The 22,792-nt window shown below is 28.8% G+C and overlaps 2 protein-coding genes and 3 non-coding genes across 6 annotated transcripts; 2 read left to right on the forward strand and 3 right to left on the reverse strand.

Moving 5' to 3' along the window:
* Window positions 1–85: 85 nt before the first annotated feature.
* LOC128390167 (glycogen phosphorylase-like) lies at window positions 86–4,408 on the reverse strand. The gene is made up of 3 exons (XM_053349850.1): window positions 3,743–4,408; window positions 865–2,997; window positions 86–793 (listed from the first exon to the last, which is right to left on the reverse strand). The coding sequence occupies exons 1-3, from the start codon at window positions 3,977–3,979 to the stop codon at window positions 509–511; spliced, it is 2,655 nt and encodes an 884-aa protein (XP_053205825.1). The 5' UTR covers window positions 3,980–4,408; the 3' UTR covers window positions 86–508.
* Window positions 4,409–5,056: 648 nt separating this feature from the next.
* On the forward strand, window positions 5,057–5,130 carry Trnai-aau (transfer RNA isoleucine (anticodon AAU)). Its single transcript has one exon. It is a non-coding gene; the product is annotated as a tRNA-Ile (tRNA).
* Window positions 5,131–5,553: 423 nt separating this feature from the next.
* Window positions 5,554–22,480, forward strand: LOC128390359 (LIM and calponin homology domains-containing protein 1-like). 2 transcript variants are annotated; one of them, XM_053350076.1, is made up of 7 exons: window positions 5,554–6,249; window positions 14,539–14,770; window positions 15,720–16,269; window positions 17,515–18,954; window positions 19,131–19,220; window positions 21,883–21,960; window positions 22,050–22,480. In XM_053350076.1, the coding sequence occupies exons 2-7, from the start codon at window positions 14,636–14,638 to the stop codon at window positions 22,067–22,069; spliced, it is 2,313 nt and encodes a 770-aa protein (XP_053206051.1). In that variant the 5' UTR covers window positions 5,554–6,249; window positions 14,539–14,635; the 3' UTR covers window positions 22,070–22,480. The 2 variants fall into 2 exon arrangements, with proteins under 2 accessions (XP_053206051.1, XP_053206057.1); XM_053350082.1 differs by lacking the exon at window positions 5,554–6,249 and having other exon boundaries at window positions 14,042–14,770.
* Window positions 10,787–10,860, reverse strand: Trnai-aau (transfer RNA isoleucine (anticodon AAU)). Its single transcript has one exon. It is a non-coding gene; the product is annotated as a tRNA-Ile (tRNA).
* Window positions 12,369–12,442, reverse strand: Trnai-aau (transfer RNA isoleucine (anticodon AAU)). Its single transcript has one exon. It is a non-coding gene; the product is annotated as a tRNA-Ile (tRNA).
* Window positions 22,481–22,792: the final 312 nt, after the last annotated feature.

The raw sequence follows: 22,792 nt of genomic DNA on the forward strand, positions 1-22,792 counted from the left end.
TTAATTTTTACCAAATGAGTTAATTGTAAGCAATTATTATCCCTCAACTATTAATGGTAAAGCTTTTAATTGACTAAAAGAACAATTTTCGGTTAATTGTAATTAGATTCATTTGATTTATTTTTGTAGATTATGAATTAGGAAACAAATCTCAAAGCTCAAAGACAAAAATTTACATCAAGGTGGGAAGGGAATTGTTATATTAATTATATGAGAAAAAATCAGGTTCAAACTCTGTAAACATTTTGGCAACAAAAAATCAACATTGCAAACAATTTAATTTAAAAATACAACAATAAATTGTATCTAAATTTTGTTGATTTTGATTGAATTCATTTAAATATCTGTTGTATCATTTTCCTCGAGTTGAAAGACCTTTACTTTCATAATTGGGTTTATGTTTTAGATTTAGGATTATGATTAAAATGGTAAAGATGAAATATTGATTAACTTGGAAAAGAAAAAGAGAGAAAACAAATCAATGAGTAAACAATTAAATCTTATTTCATCATTTCTTTGCTGAAACAATTTTCTTTCCATCGCCAGTACCACCACTGGCAGCGAGATTGGCCGCCGCTGCTTTAATAACGCTGGGAGCCTTTGATTCAGTCGGTGGGACTTTGGCAGCGACAACACCGTTATTTTCAACGGACTCATAGGGTTCGGGAAACTTTTGTCGAGTAGGAGTCACTCCCCAAAGTTCAGTAGCGTACTCAGATATCGCTCGATCAGATGAAAATTTACCAACAGAAGCGATATTGATAATGGCCATTTGAGTCCATTTTTCTTGATCCTATGAAGGAAAAATCAAATTAAAGTTAATTGTCTCTTGTAAAATTATTTCATTGATTGATCATTTTTTACCTGATAAGTTTGAGATACTTTATCTTGAGCATCGATATAAGCTTTATAATCAGCGAAAACGAAAAACCTATCATGATTCATTAAAACGTTGACGACATCTTTAAAAACGGAGGCATCGCCTCTTGAATAGAAACCATTGTCAATTTGATCTATCACAGTTTTCAGCTCAGGTATAGATTCATAATAATCATGAGCGTTGTAACCTTTGACTTTCAGGGCTTCGACTTCAGCATCGGTCATACCAAAGATGAAGATATTTTCATGGCCCATTTCCTCAGCCATTTCAACATTAGCTCCATCAAGAGTACCAATGGTCAATGCTCCGTTAGCCATGAATTTCATATTACCAGTTCCAGAAGCTTCAGTACCAGCAGTTGATATTTGTTCAGACAAATCAGCAGCGGGTATAATTTTCTCAGCTGAAGAGACTCTATAATTAGCTAGGAAAATAACTTTCAATTTATCACCAACAATTGGATCGTTGTTAACAACATTTCCTATTCCATTGATTAATTTAATTATCTGTTTAGCCATATGGTAACCGGGTGCGGCTTTACCACCGATCATAATTGTTCGGGGAACAATATCAGCCTCAGGATCGGCTCGGATTCGATTGTAAAGAGTGGCAATGTGAAGAGCATTAAGTAATTGTCTCTTATACTCGTGGATACGTTTAACTTGAATATCAAACAATGAACCAGAATTAATTTCAATTCCATATTCATTTTCCAATAGATTGGCAAGTTTCATCTTATTCTCCTGTTTAACCCTTTGTACAGATCGGATAAACTTTTGATCCGAAACAAATTTCCTTAATTCTTTCAATTGATATAAATCGGTAATCCAATCTTGACCAATATGATCAGCAATCAGATCCGCCAAACTAGGATTACACATCAATAACCAACGTCTTGGAGTAATACCATTAGTTTTATTGTTAAACTTTTCGGGTGTCATCTGATAGAAATCATTGAAAACATCTCTCTTGATAATCTCTGAATGAATCCGGGCAACACCATTAATCGAGTGTGAACCAATAACCGCTAAATTGGCCATGTTAATCTGCTTGTAAGGCCATTCTTCAACCAATGACATTCGACCCATTTTAGCAAGGTCATTGGGCCATTTAGCGGAAACACCTTCCAAGTGTTTAGAATTAATCTCATAGATGATCTGTAAATGTCGAGGGAGTAAAGTTTCAAATAGGGTAACCGGCCATCGTTCCAATGCTTCAGGTAAAACGGTGTGATTTGTATAGCAACAAGTTTTCACCACAATCGCCCAGGCATCATCCCAAGGCATACCTTCAATATCAACCAGAATCCTCATTAATTCAGGAATCACGAGAGCAGGATGAGTATCATTTAATTGAATTGCAACCTTGTCCGGGAATAAATCGTAACCAAGATGAGTCTCATTTTTCATTTTACGAGCATTCTTATAACGACGGATGATGTCATGAAGAGTTGCAGCAACCATGAAATATTCCTGTTTAAGACGTAATTCTTTACCTCCAAAATTATTATCATTTGGATAAAGAACTCGGGTAATATTTTCAGCCAGATTACGATCAAGAACCGCTTGAATATAATCACCGTCATTGAAAAATTTAAGCTTAAAATTGATTGGTGATCGAGCCGACCAAAGTCTCATTGTGTTGACAACATTATTTTTATATCCTGGAACAGGATAATCATGAGGTGTGGCAAATACGATTTGAGTGTCAACCCATTTAGATCTTCCATCCTCTTGGATAACTCGACCATAAAAGTTAACAGGTATGGTTGTTTCAGGTCGATCTTTTTCCCATGGATTACCAAATCGCAACCAATCATCAGGCTCTTCAACTTGTTCACCATTTTGAATACGTTGATTGAAAATACCATAGTCATACCTTAGACCATAACCATAACCAGCAATTCCTAAAGTTGCCATTGAATCGAGGAAACAAGCAGCCAAACGACCTAAACCACCATTTCCAAGACCAGCATCTAATTCTTGCTCTTCAAGTTCCTCAATTTCCAAGCCCATTTGATAAAGAGCCTCATCACAACTACCCTGAATTCCAAGATTCAACATCGTATTGGTCAATGATCGTCCAATGTAATATTCTAATGATAGATAATAGATTCTCTGTAATAAGAATCATTAGGATTGTGGAAGAGAAGAAAAAAATGAATCAAGACAAATTAATCAAGAGAAAAGAAAACAAATATACACAAGGTGATAGAGAAAAAATTTCTAACATCCGATTCAATATTGATCGTTATTTAATCATTTTCCACTAATCATTGGTTTACTTTTTAAGCTTCCATAATTAATCCCTCCTTTAATTAATTTTCTTTACCATGTATCAGGTGAAAACTAGTTGGAAGGAAAATTTAGAAAACAGATAAGATATTTTGTTGAGGTTTCTTCTTCTTTTTCTAGTGATTTATGGAGATATAAACTAAAGAAGAAGATGAAAAAAAAGAAATGGAAAAATAAACAAGGGTCACTATCATCAGGTTATCAACACGGGAGAGTCAATGGTGGAAAGACATAGCACCCATTGGCACTCTGCGTGATTGATTGTCAACCTAATTGTCCTTGAAAGAATTGAGCTTTTTATCTTATTGAAGCTTTTAATTTTCTCCTCTTTCTCTTGTTGTTTGGATAGAATTACATATATTCTCCTTTATCTTTGATTGGCGAGACTATATTGTTTTCGATATAAAAAAAAGGTTGTAAATCTTTTAGGTTGAAAGATTAGGTTAGGGAGAGCGAAATTATTATTAGAAAATAGAACAGAATAGAGAAGAACATTTGGAATAAAGGAGAGAATTTTTTCTTTCTTATAAGAGAATAGAAAATTTTTCAAGATGATGAAATTTCTAACCTTTGGATCTTCAGAATAATATCTTTGTTGGGTTCGTATCCATCGAGAGACAAGATGATCTTTGGCTGTGTGAGCGATTGCATGGTAATAATCTCGATTGGTGGCTACATTTCTATCCTTTACCAGAGTATAATGAAGGTGACGATTAAATGACTTCTTTATTGCTGTAACATCTTCCACCTCGGCTATACCACGAACCGAGATTTGCTTATGCTTGATGGCATCCGAAGTTGACATTGTTGACACTTAGTAAATATATAGAGAACTTAAATTGATTCAAACACAAAAAGAGAAAAAGAATTCAATTATATTAGCCTAATTGTTTTGATTGTCTAACTATCAACACAATTGATATAATCAAGTGATTGAAAGAATGAGAGAGAGAGAGAGTGTGTGTGAGAGAGAGCAACAGAGGGAGATTGTTAATGACAATTGTGAACCAGGAACAAAACAAACAGGATGATGATGAAGATGATGATCAGAGGAAACGAAACTGAGAGAGACCGAGTGAGTGAGAGATAAATAATATATTCCACAGAGGAAGTTGACCAATGAAAGAGAACAAAAGTGAGATTTACTCTCGAAATCAGAGAGAAAATGAAGGACTTTCAATTCAAGGACGAAAAAACTGGAGAGAGAGAGAAAGAAACTGAGAGAGAAACAATTTATTTATTCTTACAGCTTCTTCTCTTTGGCTTATTACCAGAGAAAAGAAAAAGAAAAAAACTCTTTTTAGTTTCATTTTCTTCCCACCAGATGGAGCCACTTTAGAATATCGCATAATCTCAATTAAATTAATTTCGTTTGGAACAATTTAAAGAAATTAATGAGAAAAAAAGATAACAATTTGATAGAAATCAATTAAAATTGAAATTATTCTTCTCTCTTTTTGATTAATGAAGAGTATTATCACTTTGGTTATTTATAATTTCTGTTAATTGTTTTTGATGATCAAAGAAAATGAAACGATCAACTAATTCCAAGGATAAAAATGATTAATTAAGAAAAATAAGTTATCATGTTAATCCAAAGAAAACAAAATCAACATATCGCAAGATCATCAATAGGATTAAATTGATTTTCTCCATTAATGAGTTGATTAAAAGTGGTAATTGAAATCAATTAATTGTCTCTTTCTCATTGAGCCAAAGTAAACAACATTAATGTGAAGGTAATTGAAATGTTATCTTCAATAGGGAAGAAAAGAAAAAAAATAACAATTGACTGAATAAGAACTGAAGATTTGATCTAATTGATTGAGAAAAAGTTCTATAAGATTTATATATGTTAAAAATCATTTAATTTTCAGTTCAAGGCCCGTTAGCTCAGTCGGTTAGAGCGTCGTGCTAATAACGCGAAGGTCGTGAGTTCGACCCTCACACGGGCCATTGAAATTTTTTTTCTCTTTCCAATCAACCAAATTTCAAAAGTTCTCATCAAAGATCCTCATCAACTATTAGAAAATAGATCATCGAGTCCAAAATCCGTTAGAATTTTGTCCATTTTCTTTGGTCGTTTCCAAGAGAGAAACTTTTTCATTCCCAATCGATTTTTGTTCGTCATGTTATTCCAGAGAAAAGAAAATCTAATCTCACGATTCTCAACTAATTGTGAAACTTTTCCACAACAATTAATCAATCTCATGGTCGTAGATTTATAATTACAATCAGTTGATCATCGATTCAACAATCAATTGAATTTTTGTTTTTCGATTTTCGATTGTTCTCTAAGTGTCTCCATCTATTAGCAGCGAAATAAAAATAAAAAGATTCTGAGTTTTGTTCAATTCAAGTTTCCAATTCTTTAATCATTCAACTTTCCTCTACCATGTCAGGTAGATTGGAGAAGCTAAAAAGCTTCAGGTGAATCAAAATTAAAGAAATTGAATGATTTCAATTGATTGTGAATGAAAATCTCTTCAATTTCATGTTGGTGTTTTTTTCTCGCCTTTTCGACTAATTAATAAAACCAGTGATTCTATTTCTCGGTGATTTTGTGAGTTTCTTTCTCCCTGAAGTTCACCTTATTTGGATATTAATCAATTCTACAGAAAAAGAATTTATTATAACGGATTAAACTGGTTTTCCACCAATACCTTAATCATCCTATCACCAGATTAATCACATTGGTAAATACAAATTGTTAATCTCCAAATGATATCTCATAATAATCGTGAAAAAAAATCATCAACAATCAACGTTAATTCAATGAGATTAATTTCTCATTAACGTTTGTTTCTCTATTCTAGTCGAAAGTTACAACAATTAACTAATTGTTCCCCAACCTTGACTCCAGTTAACTAATGATAAACAAAAGGATTTGACCATTACCCTGTTCTTAGTGTCATCAACAATTAACTGTTACAAATCATCACCATCATTAAGTTAATCAATTGAATTTCATACCCGCAACTATTTGGCAAATATTAAATTGTTATTATCACATCAATAACAACTAAATCATCATAATAATTGAAAAGTAACAATTTAAATCTCACTCACTCTCAGGTAGGTTTAACTTTTAACACTAATCAAAGTGATTTAATATAATTTATTACTCGCAATCAAAAATGAATGAAGGTAACAAATTGATTACAATGACAACCATTAAATCAATTTACTTGATTGTAATAATTTAATTTCTTATATATTAATACTTAATCAATCATCTCTTTCTTAACATGTTAATCGAAATTGTTGTTATTATTAATTTGATCCTTCACTTTTAAACTAATCCATTTGATTATATTTAATTGTCTCGATTATAATAAATCGTTTCTCTCTCTCTCTCTCTCTCCTCATTTAATTGTCCAACACAATTAAGTTTATCAATCATGACAATTTACTTAATCTCATTCTCGTTTTGGTAACTAAACAAATATTTTGATTTTCTGGTTTGTCTTTTTTTTTCATTCTGTTTCTTGTTCGTTGATCAAATGAGGACAAAATTAACCGGATTTACTGATTGTTGTTGTTGTTTTTTCTTCTTCTTCTTGATTGGATAAGAATTTTAAAATTAACCTCTCAATTTAATCAACCAGGTAAAAAGAATGAAGAAAAATAAAAAAGTTCTAAGAAAAATCTTAAGAGAAGAAGAAGAAAAAAAAAAGTTCTGAAAGAAACAACATTAAATTTCCTACGAAAGTTTAGTCTCATTTATCATGGTTAATCAACCAGGAACGACAAAATATCATCAACTCAATTCTCTCATATAACTTTCATCATCTTCTTCATCTTCATCATCATCTTCATCTTCTCATCCACCCAATTTTCCATCATCTTCCCAATGAATTTCTCACTTACTCCATCAAATTCACATAACATCATTTTCTATGTGGTGTGTGACTTTTTTTTACTCCCCGACTATTATTTTCTTAACGGATCATGATGATTACATGATCATATCAACATGAACATGAACATTAAATGAACATTGAAACTATTATATATCAACAATCAAGTCTCAACAAAAGAATCAGAAAAAAAGACAAACTAATTAACAGTTAATTTGTCAACAAGACTCATTGATATCCTAATCTAACAGACATCAAATTTTATTATCCAAATGTAACATTTTAATTATTTTAATTACAATCAACCAAAATCCATAAAAATATCCTTCAAACTAATCAAATCTATTTTTAATCATCTAATTTCAATAACTAATATCAACAAAAAAATCGAGGATATGAAAAATTAGTATTACCAATACCAATCACTATTATCTTAATGATGTTAAATTATTAATACAATTACTAATTTCATTATTATTATCATCCTCATCTTCATCTTAATCATGATAACAATGATAAATCACAAATATGAATCAGAACTATGATAATATTGTTGATTATTATTATATTTCTAATAACAATCAACTCAACATTTAAATATCCAATTGGAAATAACAACAAAAAAGTTTTTCTCGTTCATTTATCACAATTTATTTAATTTTTTTTCTTCTTTTTTTTGATTATTATTAACAAATATCCAAAATCATCTGATAATGATAATAATAATGATGAAATAATAATAGTGATAATAACAATCAAATCATAATAATAGATTTGATTGGTAGATCAAAGTAAAAAATGAAAAAATTAAAGGTAAATGTAGGTTAGTGTTAAGTTTGTATATGTAAAAGTTTTGTTATCATTTTGTTGTTATTAACCATTATTAGCATTATAATGATCATTTAATTGTAATTAACTAACAGTATTTAATCAGGCGTAAATATCTCAATTGAAAATTCATGTTTCCACCTTCTTCCTCCTTCCACCTCCACCATTAGAGATTTTGTTTTCCCACCTCCACCTTTTAGACCCAAAACCATGATAACTTTTCATCTCTTCCACCTCCTTTTCATCCTCCTTCAAGATCAATTTTGCTTGGTCAGTTTACAGGTCAATCTAACGTTTCTCTTTCTCTCTCTCTCTCTCGATGAATAAATAGTAAAATTGAGGTAACTTAATAATAATAACTGAATTCTATTCGTTCTTAGGAACATCATCATCCTGATCATCATCTTCCTACTCCAATAATATTTTCTATTATATATCAAATGTTATATTTCTGGTTTTTGTGGTTCATCATCAACCAGGTAACATAACTGGTTCTTATTATATGTAACTCTTTGGTCTTCTCATTTTCTGACCATCATCTTCATCTTCATCTTCATCATTAACATTATCATCTTGTTGAACCGGTTGATCTCTTTCATCTCTCTCTCTCATCTTTTCATTTTATCCTCATCTTTGAATTTATCTCATTTATCAGTCATATATTTTGATAATATTAGCTCAAGATCAACTCTTTTTTTTCATCCTCATCAATGATGATCCTTGAGTTGGAACTTGATCAGATTTATCTCTCTCTCTCTCAAAATATAAATTAAAATAAGAGGAACCTCAGTTTCTGATTGGATCCCCTTGGCACTAAATAGTTTTTCATCATCTTCATCATCTTGAGCATCATCATCATCATCATCGTCTCTTTATCTTAATCCGGGTCATTTGGTCTCGTTTGTATTACAAGAAAATCAATCCGTTGATTGACTTACAATTGACAACAATTTATCCATCAATTAATTACCATCATGATTGAACTTTGATTAACTTTCATTAGAAGTTTAAATTGCAAACCGTTATCAATGATAATCATCAGCATATAATCATATTAACATATAAACTTACATCTAATATTAAGTTTATCATTTCAAATGATGATAATAAACTTAATCGTTTAGATAATCTTAATCACGATTAACGTTAAAATAATAATAATTATCCAATAAGTAATGGATTAACCAATTGAAAATCATCAGTATCACTCAGTTAATATCATATTGATTGTTTATTTATTTATTTTTTCATCAACAATTAACACAAGCAAAAAAAAAGTTATAATCTAATCAACAAGATTATAATATAATTAATAACAATTTATTAATATAAATTAACATGTTGATCATGATAATATAATATAACAAAATGATGATCAGTAAATCACGACAAATCATTCAATCTCATTAATCTTTTAATCATAATCAACATTTTTTTTTGCTCAACCAACAATCAAGATAAAATAATACTTTAAATAGTAACTATTACAATTAACCGTTAATCATTATAACTTTTTTCTTGATTCACTTTTGGTAAGAGGAAAAAATTAAAGTTCAATGTAGGTTAAGATTAGATTAATCAACTATCCATGTTAATCATTGTTAACAATATAATCTTATATATATGATTAAACAGTTACCTGTGATTAGTTTTAATCATCTTGTTGATAATAAGAGGCCGATTTGATTATAATAATAATAATAATATAACAAAAAGGGTTAACCCTAAATTGTATTATGATAACAATCAATGATTAATCAATTGTGTGTGTGTCCCATTGTTAAATTATGTAGATTCAATGATGATGATGATTAACTTTAATTTACAAAGAGATGATGAAAAAATTAAATTACAACCATGAATAATGAATGGGACTTAACCGAGACAACACCAAACATAAACTAAAAATTGAATATGATTATCACAATTAACAACAATCAACAATTCCGGTTAGACCAGATTTGATTGTTACTTGATTGAATTAATAAAGCACAATGAACAATTTACTGATTGTGTGTGAGTGAGTGAGTGTGTGTTGATTGTTGTTGGTGTTGGCCCTCAAATAACAATCAGCTAAATTATAATCAAATATAATACAATATGTATACAAATTAAATGTTTTCAGGTCACTTTAACACGGACTTTTTTTTTGCGTGTTAATGGTTAATTGTTGGTCTTTTTATCGTTTAAATTGTGATCAACGTTTGATTAGGTTAATGAGTTGAAGAAGAGGTTGAAAATTAAGTGTTTTTCCTTCAACAATCAGTAAATTGTTGCTAATCAATGCTGGTTAATTTTGGTTATATTTTACATTGTTAATCTAGATCATTTCATGGTTCAATTAGATTGTAATTGTAATTGTTTTGTTTGTTATTCACAATTAACTTTTTCTGCCAACTATTTATTATCAATTTTAAATTGCTGATTAAAGTTATTTTTTTTAAGGTCTTCCCTTTGATTGAAATCTTGTTAATTGTGATGAGGTTTTTGTTTAATTTATTGATTCAACTTTAATTGTTGTTGATCATTTCAGAGTTTCTATTCAATTTGAAATCTTTTCCCATGAATATTATTTCACAATCTTGACCTGATTGTCAATATTGATTGGCACCCGTTAATCACTTACAATCCAATTGATCACAATTTGTAAATTCACTGAACTGATTACCACCTTTGCCAAATAACTACAATAATCAACCTTAATTACTAAACACAATTAACTGTTAATCTTGAAAGAAAATCATCACTTTCCAATCAACCGAAATGCGAGAAAAAAAACAAACAAACTAATTTACCGTTATAATTGTTGTTCGATTAAAAATCTTTATAATTGTTGTTTCAAATTTTCGTTGATCGATATGTTGATTATCAGTCATGAGAACTTTTGAAATTTGGTTGATTGGAAAGAGAAAAAAAAATTTCAATGGCCCGTGTGAGGGTCGAACTCACGACCTTCGCGTTATTAGCACGACGCTCTAACCGACTGAGCTAACGGGCCTTGAACTTGCAGGGAGAGGAAAATAAAACAATTAGTTGATTAGTGAGAAAATTTTAGTTAATCAGATCAACTTACAATTAGAATTGAAAAACTTTCTAATCACAATTTAAAGCTAATTGTTTCTCCTTCTGCTGAAAGCTTTGTGTTGCTAACGTTATGATAATAACTGTTAATTGTGATGTTATCTACTGATTAGATTAGAAAAGGTTTCAATCAATGTTTTCTCAAGATTGTCACAATTAACTAATAGTAAACAATTAACAACTTAATCTGAGTTACTTAACTTTTGTTATCACTTTTAATCATTCAATTAATCAGTCAAACTAATCGTAATGTTTATCAGGGTCTTGGTGTTACTTATGTTCAACATTTAGATATGTAACCTTATGATTAGAATCAAATTGTTAATTTTTTTTACTGGATTAACATGATAATTAATAAATTACATTATCTACTTTATCCTTTTAATGGTTAATCCTTGAATTTGTTAATCATTTTTGTTGTTTTTCGTGTAAATCATTTAATATGTTTACTCTTTGGGTTTGAACGAGATTAAGATTACTGATAATCATGTTTGTTGGTTGATTAAGTGAAGGATAAAATTAACTAATTGCTGAACAACAAAAAAAGGTGTGATGAACTTGTATCGATACAATTTAAAGTTTTTTCTTTCAATAAATTATATTTAATTCAGTGAATTAAATAATAAAGATCAATGATCGAGTCAAATGTAATATTAACGGTTGATTGATAATGATGATGATTTAGATTACGATTTAATAATTGTTGATGATTAGTTACAAAGTTAATAGAGAGACGGATGTTGAGGTCAGTTTTTAATCTTAATCTTAATCTTAATCCTAATCCTAATCTGGTTGATTAACTTTTCTCTTCCTCCTTCCTACTAAAAATCCGAGTTGATTAATTTTCATCAAATTTAAATCAATGAAATTGTTGAAAAAACTTTGATTTGGTTAATTGTTAACTATTTAATTTGTTTGAAAACGTTCAAGTTGTTATGACTAATTAAAGAAAGTTTAATGCTAGAATTGATTTGATTGTAATTGTTTCACTTTTTTGATCAATTAAAATGAAAACTCGTTAAAAAGGTTAATCAACTTTTTCTTTTTTCTTGTTTATCCCTCAAAACAATTAATCTAATCACTTTAATTAGGTTGATCATTTGTTTTTGTCTATTAAATGTATATAAATATAACAAACTTTTACAATTAATTCAATAAATCAACAGAAAGTAAATTAAATTTATTTTCACAATTTAAAATGTTTAACTAGTTACACCTTCATTATTTAATCAACTGAATTAAATCAAACAATAACAAAGTGAATTTAATTTCATCACAATTTGATTAATGATAAAAATGAACATAAATTGTACAAAAAGAAATAGTTAACGACAATTAATCAACCAAGTTAATAGTAATTAGATTAACCATTGAAAAGGAAAAAGAAAACAAAATGTTAATAACAATTAGAATAAAAAATTTCAATGGCCCGTGTGAGGGTCGAACTCACGACCTTCGCGTTATTAGCACGACGCTCTAACCGACTGAGCTAACGGGCCTTGAACTGGTGAGTCGAAGCTTATTTTGGTTTATAAATTTAATGGAAATTTATTTATCCAAATCAAATTGATTTTGAAACTTTTTTTGTCGTTGTTGTTGTTGTTGTTTTCAATCACAATTAGTTAATTGTTTGGATATGGAGTTTGCGCTAATTGTTTGTTTCCTCCCTTCTCAATAATGAAATGAGAAATTGTTTTGATTGAAACATTTTATTTGATTTGTTGATTTGGTTACGAGGAGAAACTTTTTTAGATTTTCGTTGTTGTTGTTAATTTATTTAAATTGTTCAAAGTGATTAATGAACTCATTTTGCGAAAGAAACTACAATGAGATTAAGGTTAATTAACTTAAACAGTTAAGGTGAAAGGACCTGGAAAGTGTAATTTAGATGACAATTGGAATTCAGAGAATCTTCTGTCTGTCAATTATCATCTTCTTTGTCTTCTTTTACCATTAGCAAGATATTAAGATGATGAGAATGAAGATGAAGATGAAGATGAGGAGGAGGAAAAGGACATTAAAATAGACAGAGAAACATTTTGAATAATCAAACAGTTATAACTGTAAATTTCTTGGTATTGATGAAAAATTTGCTTCCAATTGCCAAGAAAATGATTCACTTTTATTTACATGGGAAAAAATGTCAAATGAAAGACAGAGAGAGAGAGAGGAAAGTGGGAGGTGGAGGTTAGAAGATGCTGATGATGAAGATGATAATTAATTTACATAACATGATTATTAATAGATTCGACTGAGAAATTAATAATAATGAAATTGCTAAATTGATTATCAAATGACAATCAATATGTACGAAAAAAGCATCTAAATGGTAAATACATTATGATATTATCGTAATCACTTGGAAGGTGAAGATGCCAAAAATGATGATTAACTTAATCTTGTCTTCTATTTTTTTTCCTTAATCTTGATCATCATCATCATCATCTTTTATCTTTCTTTATCCTCGAATTGATGATAATTCATGTTTCTCTTTGAAAATTGTATCTCTTTTTGTTAGACTAACATTTACTCTCATCTTCATCTTCATCATCTTCCTTTCTTCTTCTTGAGACATCTCATCATCTTCATCATCATTCACCACACAACCACTCACAATTACTACACATCAGATGATCAACAATTAACATTAATCTGATTCTCATACTTTTAATTAAAGTTTTCCTTTTAATCACAATCAACAAACACTTTCCTTTTCAATCATTTTCTTTTCTCTTCCTCATCATCCTCCACACTATTGATCATCATGATGATGATGATCCATTGGAAGCCACAGTTAGATCCTTAATTGCGAAAAAGTTTCATCTTTAATCATCATAATCTTAATCACAATTAAGTCAAATATTCAATTTCTCTTCCGTTCTTACCTTATTTACCTTAACCTGTGCTCTATTCACTTGATTATTGTTTAGTGCTTCTCATTATTATTAACTGGATTTAATGATTGGTTTCTTAACTATAATAAACTTTTACGATTAAATAAATTTAATCATCATAATTAAATAAGTTAATCATATTTATAATCACTGAAAAGGTTTCACATTTGTTGTTATTGTTGTTTCTTTACCTGGTAACTATTAACAACCATTTAAATTGATCTCATTCATTTTTCTTGATTCTTTTGTTTCAAATTGTGATGATAATTTAGTTTCTTAATCAATCAGCTTGTAAATGTTTTAATTGTGCCTCTCTCTCTACCTCTTGTGAGCCTCTTGATGATTACTTGATTGTTAATTAGTTAACAACAATCTAATTGTCTGGATACCAGAAAATACAAAATAAATTGTGAAGATACAATGAAAGACAATGAAAGACAAATGATTAACCTAAAGTGAAGGATATAAAATGAAAAAGTGATCAAATTTAATTGTTTGTGTGTGTATAAAGTTATTTATTTTACCATCACCATAATTAACAGTACAACAATCAACTAATAATAACAACAATTGGTTAATTAACTTTTCTATCTTGTTCCTTGTCAAGGTCTAATTAATGTTTTATTTTTTTTTCTTCTTCATCTTCATCAATTATATTAACTCCTCACTCTCTTCACCCATTGACTTGAAACGTGTATCAGTGTATTTGTGTTACCTGTTCAATTATTTATCTATTAATCCTTTTGGTCCAATAATCAGCTAATTGTCTTGAATAATTAGATTGACAGTTAATCAGTGATGAATATGGATCTAGAACTGCCTGGAGGTGTTATCACCACCCATTGTGTATCCACAGTGATCAGACCTGGAAGTAAAGTAACTCATGATCCACTACAATTTGTTAAAATTCAATCAGCTGAATTGAGTAAAAAAGTGAGTATATTTTAAGAATTGAAGAAAATTTTTCTTTCTTTTCTATTTCATATTCATTATATTAATCATGTTCATCTTGATGATATCGTTACAATTATCATGATAATCGTATTATAATTATAATCATTATTCTGCTTTTCTAACAATCTTACGATTGAGACTGAGTAATCTTCCAACCATTTACACAATAATAATAATAATAATACTCTCATCATCTTATTTATCTTCATCTTTTCATTTTCTCTTGATCATGGTCGAGTGCCATTAGTCTGAGTACCTTTCATGATGATGATGATGAAAACGCACCCAACACACATACACAGTAAGGTGCATCTCATCATTTCCCCTCACTGACCTACCTACCGACTAGCCTATCAAGAGAAACCAGAAAATGACCTCAGGTTATTCTGGAAAGATGATGATAATAGACTGAAGATGATTCCAAATTCATGAGATGATAAAGATAAAGATGAATTGAAGATGATGATGGAGGAAAAACTTTTCTCTCTCTCTCTCTCTCTCTCTCTATCAAACAAAATGATGAAGATGAAAAAAAAGTAGCCATCAAGGTAGATGAACTGATTTAACAATATAACAGATCAACAGGTAGACATAAACAAAAAAAAAGTTAACCAATTTATTTGATTTTTTCTCATCCTCATCATTAACTGTTGATAGATTTCAACATTTCATCATCATTCATTTGATATCAACAATTGACAAGTTACAAATATCAACAAATGTTAACCAATTATTATCATTTATTAATATGATGAAATGATAATGATGATGATCAACTTGATACAATAAACTTAAAATAGTTAACAATTTAAAGGCTTTTGTTGTTGTTGTTTGCGTTCAAAGCTAACAATTAAGTGATTGTTACGATTATAATTGGGTTTATATTTAATTTGTCTTAATTGTTTTTCCTTTTTAATTGTAATTACAGGCAGTTGAACAGATTCGTTTAGCTGAAGAAGTGAAAATAACCAAAGATAAGATTAAGGAAGTAGAAGAGGAATGGCAGAACAATTTACTTAATTGGAAATCGAAGAGGCGACAATCAAGGACAACTAATTGCTCGTTAACTGATACTGAAGGAGATCATGATAATGAAGATGATGTTGGACATCATCGTCACCTTTCCCATCATCATCATCATCTTTCCCATCATTTATCTCATCATCACCTCTCTCACCATCACAATGATGATGATGATAATACCAATCGGAAAATTAAAACCTTCTCAGAGATATTGAATGAAAAAGCTAAATCAGGCTATCGAATTGGTTATAATCTTCATAAATATATTCGAAATGGTTCTGAAGATGATGATGAGGAAGAAGAAGAAGACGAAGATGAAGGATGTAAAATGATGGAAGATGATGTTACCTCTAGATTATCATCTTCATCTGATGATTCCTCTGATAAAAAGTCAATCAATCAATCATCATCATCATCACAATTAACACCAACATCTACAAACGATTCATATTCAGGTGATTATAATTAACGATTAATTTTATTTTTATTTTTCTTCATCATTAACAATTTAAATTGATCATGTGTTCACAATGTTTCAAATTTGTGTATAAGTAATTATGATAATAATCAATGAATTGTTGTTGGTCAATTAAATTACAACTTAAGTGAAACAAATAACCTTAACAAAGAGGGAAAGAGTTGATTGTAAATGTTAATTGTTAACTTGACCATGTTAATTGTTACTTTATGATGTTGAACAAATCGTGTGAGATTTTGTTTTATGGTTAACTCTGAGTACTAAATGAAAACAATAACAAACAAACAAGATTGATAATAGATTTTGATTGTTGATTAAAAAACAGAAATTCTGATTTCGTGATGAGCATAGCAACGTGTTCATAAGTGTTAATAAGATGTTGCACTTTCACCTGAGAGAGAGAGAGAGAGACATGAAGATGAGGATGAAGATGATGATGATGAAAAAAAAAGTGAAATGATAAAAAAAAAGTTCAGTGAACTGATTCAGATACAACTTTAAGTTCAATCATAATCATGAAAACTGATTAACAAGAATGAAAGATTTTTATGTTTTTCTAATATAATCAAACTAATTCATTACGATTTCAGGTTAAATTTTCATTTCAAATTTAAGTCAATTATCAAGTATTATTACTCAATGATTTAACTTTTCTCTCTCTCTCTCTTCAATTAAAATAATCAACTAATCAACTGAAGATATTTATTTATATAATAATAACAAAATTAACCACAAAAAAATAGTATTTACTATATAATTGTATGAATATATAAGCAATTAACTCTCGAGTTAAAAAACAACAACAACAATTCATGATAATATAAGCATTCATGTTCTGATTTTTTTTCCTTCGGAACTTGACCTGAGCATGATGATGATGAGGAATGAGAATAGGTTGTGATAAATTCAAGATGAAGAAAATGATTATGTTGATGATCATCTTGATGATGATGATGATGATGTATCATGTTTACAGGAAAAAAAAAACAAAATAATAAACAAGAAAAATTAACAATAACAGGATTTGAATGTAATTCATGCAATAATAATGACGATATTTAATGAACATGATTACTTGATAAACTTTTAATTAATTTGATGATGACGATGTTGTTGTTTCTTTCACTGAAACAATGGATAAATTGTCAACAATTTTCCTTCACAACAATTTAACTAATTTTTTTCTTCTTCTTCCAATTCAATTACTACTATTAAATTACAGGTTCCTTGTTGGTTAAGAGAGGAGTTGATGGAAACGATGATGATGATGATGATGATGATGAAAATGATGGAGATGATGAAGCAGCTCATGACAGTGTTGATGACAGGTCATCATCATCGTCGTCATCATCATCATCATCTAAATTGGTTAACGAGAAGACTATTAATTTAAATGGTTTGATGGCAAGGAAACCATTGGATAATGATAATGAATTAATTGACCGACGAAAACAACAACAACAACAATCAAATGAAGATGATGATGATGGACAACAATTAACTGATAAAAAAGAGGAGCAGATTAACCTAAAAAACGATCACAATAATAGTCATCATCTTGATTACCAGAAGCCTGTTAACAATCAACCTGGAATAATGAAAAAATTAACACTAGCACCATCACTATCATTACCACCTTTACAATCAAAGTTAATCAAGCCACCAATTTGTAAGATTAACAGTTACAATGATTCAGTTAATCCAGTTAATACCAATAGTAACATGGGTAAAAAAGTTATATTAAAATTTAAGATCGACAAAGATATCAGTCGACAATCAAGTTTACCGTTATTATCTTCATCAACAACGGCGATTTCTTCGTGCTCATCATCAAATTATGATAGAGAAACAATTAATAAACGATTCTCATCATCTGAGAATGAGATTAAGGAGATTAACGTTAATCAAGAAAATCAAGAACCTCGATTATCTTTTCGTGATAAATTGTCAAACTTTGAGAATCTTTCAAAAGGAGAAGACATTGGGTCGTCTTCTAATCATCCTAATAATCAAAATCTTCATCATTCTCATCTTCAAAAGGTTAGAAAATCAACAGAAATATCATCATCATCATCATCATCTTCTTCTTCATCTTCATCTTCATCTTCATCATCTGCAACTTGTGATAAAGAAACAATCAATAATTGTTCATCATCTTCCGAGGCTGAGATAATCAATGAGATTAAAGTTAATCAAGAACCTCGATTATCATTTCGTGATAAATTGTCAAACTTTGAAAATCTTGCTAAAGGTGAAGACATGATTGGATTAACTTCATCATCATCTACTACTACTAATCATCCTGCTAATCCAAATCATCTTAATCATCTTCAACCTCACCTTTCAAAAGACAGGAAACTCACAGAAGTAACTTCATCATCCTCATCTCTATCATCGTCATCATCATCTTCCACTCGAATCTCAGGTCACCAAACACTAACCTCTTCTCTATCTTCATCATCACTTACCAATCATCCTCATCTTCATGATGAACAGATTAAAAAAGATCATGATTCATCCCCTAAATTAGGTGAGAAATCATGTTCTGAAGCTCAATTGTTGATGAAAAAATCAAATGATAATCTAAAAGGTAATCAAGATCAACGATCAATGTTATCAATCAGTGGTAAAAAAAGATGCTCTAATTGTGGTGATGAATTAGGTAATTAAACAATTGTTTTCCTATTCGTATTAATAACCTTCAATTTGGATACAACAACAATTTAAATCTTAATCCCTTCTTAGATTTTAACCTTGTTTTCCTAATTCTAATCTTTTCTTGTTTTCTTTTTAATTGTCATTAATTTTTAATTGTCTCACTTTCCGTTCATATTAAAGGTCGAGGATGTGCTGCCATGGTTATTGAAACTCTTTCACTCTATTATCATATCAACTGTTTCCGTTGCTCTGTTTGCCATATACAATTAGGTGAGTAACACAATTAGCGATTAATTAACTGAATATCATCACTCTTACCTCTTTAATTAAACTAATTGCGTGAGTTACAATTTAGTTGAACGATTACCTTATTGTAGTCTGTGTCTTGCTAGCAAACTTAATTCAGACTCAATTGTTGAATGAAATGAGATTGTTACTCTTATGATTTCCAATTTAATTTGTTTAATTGTTATTGGAATAACAATTAGTTTTTCTCTCTGTTATTTTTTCATGGAAAATGTATGAATAATTTAACTTGATTTTCTTAATTGTTAAATTGATTGTTTTCGGTGAAAATTTTCGAGTGTAAATCATGATTCTTATGGCTTTCATCCAAGAGTAATTTACATGATATTCAGTGGAAAAATGATTAAGAGTAAAATAATGATTCTAATTAGTGAATTTAACAATAATAGTGACGACAATTAAGTTAAATGAACATAAATATGAGACAATTTATTTATCATAGAGGAGGAAAAGTTTTTGACAATTAACATCAACAATCAGCTAAGATCATTGATCGCAATCGTAAATTAAATAATAGCAACAGACAATTAACCTTTTCCATTTATTATTAATATCATTTCTTGTTGTATTTTAAATGATTAAACTTAAAGTTCATTGTCCAATAACAACAATTAACAAATCATAATTATTTGGAAGTAAAAAATTTTTCCTAGAAAATTAGTTAACCAACAATTTACTGATCATTTAGTTCTAGTTTTCAATGATTACAATCAACTAATGTTCATGTTCAGGTAATCAAATGATATCATCTAATTGTAACTATTATTATTATAATCAACTCGTGTAATAAGCATGACTAACAATTAACTAACCCAACTAATTCAATATTTAATTTCTGTTGATGATTTATAACTTAACCTTGCCCTTGTATTGTTAACCATTAAATCAACAAGTTTACATCATAATCATCAACAATTTATATTTAATTGTGGTGGCAAAAAAAAAGAGTAAGATTTAAATAATGTGAATCTTGTTTACATTATTGTTGGTGTTTCGTTGATAATTTAAATCATCATTAAGTTAATCACTGTTAGGTGAACACTTTGATTGCTATTGTCAGGTCATTATCATGATGATGATGATAATAATGATTTTCTTGATCATCATTATCAACACAATTAAGAAATACCATTGAAAGATAATCAAAATATTGACACGGACAAAAATGATCACAATTAACTTTTTTTTCACCATTAACTTTAATTATTATTATACTTCAAGTGTTAGTTTGTATTGTATGACTACAATTAACTGTTAACGACTAAGATTATTATCATGATTAATAATAAATCCTTAATCATTGGACCTTAAATTGTTAACCAGACATATTAGTTGATAAATTGGATAACAATTAGCATTGATTTGGTTACAATTTGATTTCTGTGGTAGTTATTATATTATGAGAACAATTAAAAATTTCAATCAATTGACAATCGGTTATAAATTGAATGAGTTGAAAATTTAATCTAATTGTTTCTGATTGTAAACTGATTGTTTGATTAATTGTTTCAATTCCGGTTTTTGGGTTGAGTAAATTGTAAAATTTGTCCAACAATTAAACTTGATCTTTGTACATCAACAAATTGTTACAATTAATAATTAATATAAATAATTATCACAAAATGAGTTCATGATTGTTAATTATGATAAAGTTTAATTTAGTTAATTGTGATGATAATGATTTAAAGAGAAGATGAAGAAAAAAAAAATTAAATTAATGAAAAACCTTAATGAGAAATTAATTTTAATTCATTTAAAATTATCAATTGAACCGACAATCTTTGATTGTTAAAGTTAATTGGTTATTCAGTACAATGTTATTATCATTACAATCAGTTGATTATCTTGATTTAAACTTTTCAATAATTAAAGTCTTTGTCATTAACATGATTATCGTTGATTGTTAATAATAATTGCGTGTTGACTTTTTTTTTATAGTTAATCTTGATTACGATTGATTATTAATAAATATTGATTCGGTCAGTGATTAGATTATTTAATTGTTTCATTGGCTCATTTATTTAGTTTCTCAATTGTAATTTGTTTATCTACTTTTTCATTTGTTTCCAATCACAGTCAAGGTTTTGATTACTATCAAATTAAATTATAATCATCAACAATTTAATATTAGTCATTGATTGTGAATGTCTATTGATTAATATGATATAAAAAACGCAAGTTAATCAACAAATGAATAGACTTGATAATGACCTTAATGACCTTAATCATATTTGATTAATAAACAATTTCGACAAAAAAAAAGTTCTAATCAAAGTAGATCAAGTTGATTGTTTATCATTGATCATTTCGAGACTTTTTTTTGTTGCTGTTGAATTAACTTCAATTTAATCTGCTACAACTAAATTAACCTGACAACAATCAACTACAATCAAATGGGTTTACTATATTTAATTGTTATCTCATTGATTACAATTTAACTGAAATGTTGTAATTACTTTTTTTTTCTTGTTACCGATCACCAATCAAACTAAAGTGAATTAACTTTACTAATCAGATAACATCACCAATTAAACTGTTTTGATTAGCTAATTGTTGAGTATTGATTATTATTAAACAGACAATTAACCTTGAGATGTTTAATTGTTTCGTTTTTAATTGTTAACAGGCAATGGTACTTGTGGAACTGATGTAAGAGTCCGAAGTAATCGATTACATTGTCAAAATTGTTATTCTAATGACGAAGGTAAGTAAACAATTAACTTTAATTACTCTATGATTATGTTGATTAAATTGTAATTCTTTTTGTGTAATCATTTTCTTTACAACAATTAGTTGGATTAACTCGTGTTTAAGATGATCAACAATCAACTCTCTCAAATGGATTAGGACGATAATCAAATTTGATGGCAAATAAAAAATTACGATTCTGATGATAATTAAATCTAATTGTAGCTTTGGCTAATTTATTAATCACTTTAATGTTTTCCATTACTTTAATCCTCTCTACTACCTTAATTATAATTGCGTTACAATTTAAAAAAAAAATTAAATTTTGTTTCCTTTTTTCCTCCTTACCAATGTATTACAATACACTTTACAATTACTATTATTAACTGTTACAATCAACAACAATTAAGCTTTAAGAGATTTATCCGCTGTTACAGTTTTCTCATGATTTAATTGTGACCACAACAAAATCAACATTTAAATTGAACAATTAAGAAATAAAAAGACAAAAAATTGACAAAATTTTACCAACAGAATCTCAATTTTATCTCAACTAATTAGAAGCAAATTGCAAACTGTAATTAACTTTTAATTAACACTGAAAACTCGTCAATTTGATTGTTCAACTTTTCTCACTGATTAAAACTCTAATATCGTTCTGGTTGATGTTGTTAAACATGTTAACAATTTAGGGCATGTTTAATGAACCATCATGATGAAATTAAATGTTATCCTTTTTCTAGATTTTAATTGTGCTGATTCTTTGAGAATTTTCGCAATTCTAATTAAACTGATTAACTTGAGACAGAGAATCTATTCTTTAAATTAGAATGTCATCTTAATTTTTT

This window comes from Panonychus citri, unplaced genomic scaffold, assembly GCF_014898815.1.
Source record: "Panonychus citri isolate SS breed McGregor unplaced genomic scaffold, ASM1489881v1 Contig00011, whole genome shotgun sequence".
NCBI lineage: Eukaryota > Metazoa > Arthropoda > Arachnida > Trombidiformes > Tetranychidae > Panonychus > Panonychus citri.